The sequence below is a fragment of the Perognathus longimembris genome, chromosome 3 (genome assembly GCF_023159225.1).
Source record: "Perognathus longimembris pacificus isolate PPM17 chromosome 3, ASM2315922v1, whole genome shotgun sequence".
Taxonomy (NCBI): domain Eukaryota; kingdom Metazoa; phylum Chordata; class Mammalia; order Rodentia; family Heteromyidae; genus Perognathus; species Perognathus longimembris.
The window spans coordinates 55,463,000-55,470,447 of NC_063163.1; the positions used below are offsets into that span (position 1 = coordinate 55,463,000).

At 36.2% G+C, this 7,448-nt stretch overlaps 1 protein-coding gene across 5 annotated transcripts in view; it reads left to right on the forward strand.

Moving 5' to 3' along the window:
• Positions 1-7,118, forward strand: part of Katnal1 (katanin catalytic subunit A1 like 1) — a 66,810-nt gene extending 59,692 nt beyond the window's left edge. For all 5 annotated transcript variants that reach the window (XM_048341570.1, XM_048341569.1, XM_048341568.1 and 2 more), the window contains 2 exons: positions 3,483-3,609; positions 4,867-7,118. In XM_048341570.1, coding sequence (XP_048197527.1) covers positions 3,483-3,609; positions 4,867-5,065 — 326 coding nt within the window. In that variant the 3' untranslated portion in view covers positions 5,066-7,118. The remainder of the gene's footprint in view (positions 1-3,482; positions 3,610-4,866) is intronic.
• Positions 7,119-7,448: the final 330 nt, after the last annotated feature.

Here is a 7,448-nt window from a genome sequence, read left to right on the forward strand (position 1 = left end):
TATGTGTAATGATAAAAAAAAAAATCCTGGTTTCTTTAGACAAGGGTGTAGTGTTCCATTTTAGGAGTAATTGCTAGGTCACTTTGTGTTTTAAAAAATTATTATACACTAATACATCAATATGTTTTCCAAAGTCATTGTTCCAGAGTATACTCTTTCCAGCAGTATCTGAGAGTGTCTAATATTTCATGTTTTTCTAATATCTGCATGGTGCCAAATTTTGTAACTTATACCAATAAACTGGTATGTACCATTATCTTATTGTGGTTTAAGTTGTATTTCATTTATTAGTAAAGAATTGGAGCTTGTAATGGTGGTTCAAGCCTGTAATCCTTTGTACTTGGAAGATAGAGATAAGAGATCACTGTCTGGCACCAACTGAGACCAAAAATTTATAAGATTCCATCTCACCAATGGTGGGTGTGATAGTATATGCCTGTCCATCTCAACTAGGGAGGATGCTCTGTGTCTAGGCACAATGGAACACACCTGTTATCCCAGCTACACAGAAAAGGACAACTTGGATCATAATAGTCCAGGCCAATCCAGATATAAAGTGAGGCCCTATTTTTAAAAATAACTGATAGAGGCTGGGAATATGGCCTAGTGGCAGTGGCAAGGGTGCTTGCCTTGTATACGTGAAGCCCAGGGTTCAATTCCCTAGCACCACATATCCAGAAAATGGCCAGAAGTGGTGCTGTGGCTCAAGTGGCAGAGTGCTAAAGAAGCCAGGGACAGTACTCAGGCCTTGAGTCCAAGCCCCAGGACTGGCCAAAAATAAATGAATGAATGAATGAATGAATGAATGATATAAACTGTGAGAGAGCCAAGGAAGGGGTGACATTGTCCAAAAGGAAATGTACTCTTTACCCGACTTACGCAACTGTAACCTTTCTGGATATCACCTGTGTAATAACACTAAAATCTTTTAAATGGAAAAAAATGATGTAGAAAGGACTAGCTCTGTGTTTCATGTGATAAAGTGGTTACTGAGCAAGCACAAAGCCCCAAGTTCAAAGAATCTGAAAAAATTTCTCTTTGTGTATTAACTATTTGATTTGTGGTATCAGTTTATCTTTTTTCCTATGCTTCTCTTGGATAGTTTAACATTTTCTTGTTGGTTTGAAAGAGTTTTTGCTTATCTATATTACAAATATCTTCCTATACTTTGTAGTTGGCCTGTTTTCAGTATATTTACTTTTTCTGGATAGGTGATTCTATTTAGTAGACACAGGTACCTTTATATGAGTTCCTAATTTAAATGTACTGGGTGACTTTTGTGTGCAATATGAGGTAGAACTAGTTTGTTCTTTTCCCCTGTGGATAGTCAGTTGTTCTAGCATCACTATTTGAAAAGGCATTCCTTTCCTCTGCTTCCTGACCACCAGTGATAATCAAGTGTGTGTAATTTACACTTCCATCTGCTTCTATTCAGTTCCATTGATCTGTTTATCCTTCTCTGTGGAGTGAAACATTGCTAGGAATCCAGTTGCTTTGTAATAAGTCTAATAAACTGATAAGAGTGGTTCCTTGTTCCTTGTTATTGCTCTTCCAGAGTGTTCTGGTTCTTTCTGTTTCCATAAACATTTTGGTTCTGCTCATAAGGTTCTACAACAGACCTCTTGGGATCTTTCTTGGGATCCCTTGGCTTTATAAGGTCAATTGGAGAAGAATTGTCATTGTCATGAAAGACAAAACAAAAGCAACAGGGAGCTATTTTAGATGAAAGCAGCTAAATGAGACACCACAACCAAAGGCAATATGTGATAGTTTGTAAAGGTTAGGAAGGCAAGTGGGGAAAATTTTCTATGATAGTATATGTATGTATAACATTGTTCTTAGGAAGAAGAATTTAAGGTAAAGTATATTTATATGACAACTAGTACTCAAGTCAAAAAATAGGGAAGGGAAGAGAAGCAGGCTGGGAGAGTGATAATGGTAAAATACTAACCACATATGAATCAGTTAATGATTTTTTGTATGGATTTAAAATTTAGCACTAAGTTTAAGAAGATGTTATGTCTCAGGGAATTGTAGAGAACCAAATAAATCAGTTATGTGCTGTCTTAGAGTGCTGCATTAATGAGACCTGCCATTAAAAGCAATAGTGAAGTATCAAAGGATTGGTTAGTTTAAAAAAAGACTGTAGTGGTCTAGCATAATCATCTTAGCTACTAGGAGGCTAGGATTGGAAAAACGGCAGTTCTAGGCAAGCCTATTCAGAGCCATTGGGAAACATAAATAGGAGTGTAATGTTCTAGGATGACTTGAGTAAAAGTAAGACACTATCTCAAAAATAACTAGAAAAAAAGAGGATCTGGAGTTCAGAACCCTAAAAAAGAAATTTTTAGAGATTTTGGATATATAGCTCAGTAGTAAAGCACCTTCTATTATTTCCTGCACTGCAAAAGCAAAAAAATCAAAACATACTGGATGAGTGAATGCCTTTGGACTAGCTCTTCAAGTGGAAATTTTATTCTACACTTTATGTTTATTACTTGTTTGTTTAGTTATATATTTGGTACTGGGGTTTAAACTCAGGGTCTTGTGCTTGCTAGGCAGGCTGTGTACATTCCACCACACCCTGTCCTTTTTTGCCCTTTAGTTACTTTTCAAGTAGGCTGTCCTGTTTTTTCCTAGGGCTGGTCTCAGACCACCATCTGCCTACCTATGGCCTCTCACGTAGCTGAGACCACAGTCATAAAACACTATGTCTAGTTTGTTCATTGAGATTGGGGCTCACTCTTTGCCAAACTGGACTCAAATGGTGATCTTGCTCTCTGCCTCTGGAGTAGCTGGGAATGTAGGTGTGAGCCATCATGCCTGGCTTCAGTTTTGTTAGTTTGTGTGCTTACATGTATGTTTTTAAGATACAGTGGTGTTGCGTAGGCTACCCTCAAACTTGTGATATTCCTGCCCTTCTAAGTTCAGTACTGATATTATATTATATATGCTACCACAATTTACTTTTAAAACATTTATTAATGAGCGTTTTGTGCCAGTTCTTGATTTCTAGGGATATTTTAAAGCAACTCTTGAGAGTTCTTCTGGCATAGCCCATAGGAGCTCCACTAAATTCAGTCTAGTTCTGTAAAACCAGGGTGTGTGTGTGTGTGTGTGTGTGTGTGTGTGTGTGTGTGTGTGTGTGTGTGTGTGTGTGTGTATACATATGTATATGCTGTGGTGGCTTGAACTCAGGCCTTATGCTTGCTAGGCAGGTGCTCTGCAACTGAGCTACATCCAGCCTAGGAGCACATTTCTGGTGCTTGAATACATGAATGTTTGTATCTCCCTCAGTATATGAGGATGATTGCAAAGGTGCATGTGGACTTCAATGATTCTATGAATTCTTCCATTAGTAAACTCCAGTTATTGACTCTTCTTTTCATGATTTTCCTCTTCCTATATATTAATACATAATTTCTCAGCAAAACCAATTTGTAGAGTAACAGACCTAACCTTAACAAAACCTCTTCTAATAGCAAAAGGAAGAGCTGAACTTCTGAAGATAAATCTTCGTGAGGTCGAGTTGGATCCTGATATTCAACTAGAAGATATAGCAGAGAAGATTGAAGGCTATTCTGGGGCAGACATAACTAATGTGTGCAGGTAATTTTTAGTGACCTGTGATCTTGACATTGTAGATTTTGCAAATAAGGCAGAGTAGTTAGCCCTTAAACCTGAAAGCAGCTACTCATTTCTTTGAAATATTTTCCCCCTTACATTTTTTACAAACATTATTTGAGATAAGATCCTGCTGTGTCATCTAGGCTGGCCTGAACCTCATAGTTCTTCTGCCTCAGTCTCCCAAGTATAACCATCATAGGTGGCTCTGCATCTGCCCTCACATACATGTTTATTCTCTTATTTCTAAAAAACAGTTGTGTTTGACTTGATGATAATAACCAAATAATCTGTGATTAATTTAACTTCAGATTTGTGCCTTGGTATAACAGTATAACAGTATAAAGACTATCATTTAGTTTTACTTGGTCTTATTTAACCACATGCACATGAAGATAATTGGTCAGTTTAATCTAGGAAAGAAACACATACAGACACTTTTTTAAAATTCCCGTTGCAATTTAGTGACATTGGAAGTTTTAGACAATTCACATAATTCAATAAAGAGGATTGTTTTTCTTTTTTCTTTTCCTAACTATACTTGAATTGACCCCAGAAGTCTTTCTTGAAAGCCCCTACCATGCTTTACCCATTTCTTCTGCAGGTGTTTTTGTTATATGTGCATCTAAGTTTAGTGACATTCAGTATGCTCACTGTATTACTGTAGTAAAACATCTGCAAATTTAAAGTTTTGATTGGTTTCTTACTAGTTTTTATGGGAACATGAATCTTCTATTTCTTTAAAGCCTTCATACTTATTTACAGTTGGCGAACTAGCACTGTAAATTAGGTCAGGAGCTTGGGTTTATACCTTTAGTTGTCACAAATAGTTCCTGTAGGAAGTTCCATGTCTGTTATTATATGTGGATATATTCCTGTTACAGAGAAAGGAGTTCCTGGGTTTGCTCTCTTAAATGAGGCTATAGACAACCTGGTATTAGTAATTTATTCATTTCCAAGTATGCATTTCAGTATTTCAAAACGATTTCAGTTTCCAAACTACTTGGGTTTTTTGAGGTACAGGTGTAGAAGATTCAATTGTATCCAAGTTCAACTTAGACTTTTATAGTTCATTAATATTTTAAGTCCCCCTTTTAACCTTTGCTGAAACCTCAGGATGTTCTCTAAAGTAGAAAATTCTTTTTAAATAATCTTTTGAACGTTTTCTTATAACTTTGTGACACCAAAAGTGTTGGAAATACTTGTCACAATTGCTGTTGACTGCTTCTGGTATGTTCCTAGGGATGCTTCTTTAATGGCAATGAGGCGGCGAATCAATGGCTTAAGTCCAGAGGAAATCCGGGCACTTTCTAAGGAGGAGCTCCAGATGCCTGTTACCAAAGGGGACTTCGAATTGGCTCTAAAGAAAATTGCTAAGTCTGTCTCTGCGGCAGACTTGGAGAAGTATGAAAAATGGATGGTTGAATTTGGATCTGCTTGAGTTTTTGTCAGCTCTTCCATTTCTGGTATTTTTGCTCATAAAGTATGGAGAAATTCCTGAAATTTTTTAAAAAACAGGTTTGCAATTTTCATTGGAGAGGTTTTCACTTAGAGGCCAAAGAAAAAAAAAGAAAAAAATACAACTACAAAGATAGATACTAAACACAGTTGAGAAATAAGAAGAGCTTAAGTAGAAAGCCTGATCACCTCTCTTCCCTGGCTTTGTGCTGATACTTTGTATACTCATGTGCTAATATTTTACACCCAAAGCAGTGTATCAGGGAGGCCAAGGAATATAGCAACTCCCATTCCAGGAACTTGTTTACAGAAGATTTCTAATGATCTGTTTTTTCTCACTTGCATTGGTTTATTTTTGTTTTGTTTTTCAGACGTGCTCTGTGAATATGAGGGATGTAACACACACACACACACACACACACACACACACACACACACACACTGGCAGCAATATTGAGTTTGTATCAAATTCATGAATTGTCAATAGGAGAAGGATAGGAAATAGTGACTTTTCTAATTAAACCTGTAGTACACACCTCTGACCTACTGTTAGAGTCTAACATGTTGGCTTCATTTGTCACTCTTCCCTCCCTCCATTAGGTATTAGGTACTGCTACACTGAGAAATACCCATGTTCTGTGGTTTGTTCAGTACTTCACAGGTTGTCTCTTAGTCTCTAGTGTATTTTTCTGGTGCTGCTTATATTTTCACACTGGAAAGGTGGGAAGAATATTATTATTATATTAGAGGCACTTCATTCTAGACTTCTAATGTTTTTACTTTTCTTTCGGTATGTTCAAACACACACAGCTATTATTATCTTTTCTCAGCTTCAACACTATTTGATTTTGTTAAATTTGACTTTAGTATTTAGGAGAAATACTTTGACATTCTAAACAGAATCCCATGTCTATGGCTAAGGCAAAACAAACAAAATCTTTATCATTTTCCAGGCAGCTTGTTTCGCAAAGCAGCATCATATATAATGAATGATGTTTGCTTGAAAAATTTAAAATCTTCCTTGTAAGTTAAAAACTTGTACCCACAGCAGGATTAAGATAGAAATGTGACATACTCATTCAGCTCAGCAGGAATTTCATCATGAAAAGGATCAAGTAAAGGTAAATGGCTATTACAGCAGAGTACTCTGTTGATGGTGCTTTGTAGCTTATAGCATTTATCCTTTTTTGGGTTATTAGTAAACTGCTTTAGTGATCAAGCTTTTGAAAATCTGTATTTGGTGATCTTGTGAATTCTCCATTTGGGATAGCACCCAGTGATTTAAAACTCAGATGTGGGTGCAGGTGTGCACATGTGTACATGCGTGCATGCATACATATATTTATTTAACAGACGCTAAAAATCTCTTAGTATCTTAAGACATTTAATTTTTTTCCCTGCAAGAATTAGAAATACTTTCTTCCAGGTAAATTATTAGCTTATTTAAATATATATACTTATATATGTAATATGTAATATATATTGAACTCTCGTATTTATCTGATGAATATAAATTGTCCTCTTAACTCTGAGATATAGGTTATAAAACGTGAAGTCATAAGACATCGCAATTTTATTGTAATTTTGTTAATTCATCTAAAAGTTGAAATGAGTATTGGTTTCTTCTTCTTATCTATTTATTTAGTCTGATATGGAGTCTCACTATGTTGCCAGACCAGTCTTAAATTCCTGGGCTTAAGTGATATTTCTGCCTCAGTCTCCTTAGTAGCTAGGGCTATAGATTTATGCCATCATGCCTAACAGCTTCATTAATGGACTTTTCTAAATGAAGAAATAAGTCTGATAGGCTGAGGCAGGAGGATCATGAATTTAAGGCCAACCTGAGCAAAATAGTGAGATCCTGTCCCATAAATAATAAAGAAATAAACCACTGAAATTATCTTGCAAGCTATTAATATCCAGTAGTATACATATGTATTTTTCTTCTAAGATATTAGGAACAGTCATTAAAATATTATTGTGATTGTTAAACCACATATGGGTCTGTGTACCATTTTCATTGGTAAATAGACATTTTCTGGCTTTTTCTTTCTTTTTTTTTTTTTTTTTTTTTTTTGCCAGTCCAGGGCCTTGGACTCAGGGCCTGAGCACTATCCCTGGCCTCTTTTTGCTCAAGGCTAGCACTCTGCCACTTGAGCCACAGCACCACTTCTGGCTGTTTTCTGTATATGTGGTACTGGGGAATTGAACCTAGGGCTTCATGTATAGGAGGCAAGTACTCTTGCCAATAGGCCATATTCCCAGCCCTGTTTTCTGGATTTTATTTTATTTATTTTTGCACACACTGGACTTTTTCATGAATTCTTCATGGCTGACATTGTAATTATGATTTTTTTTATTACAAG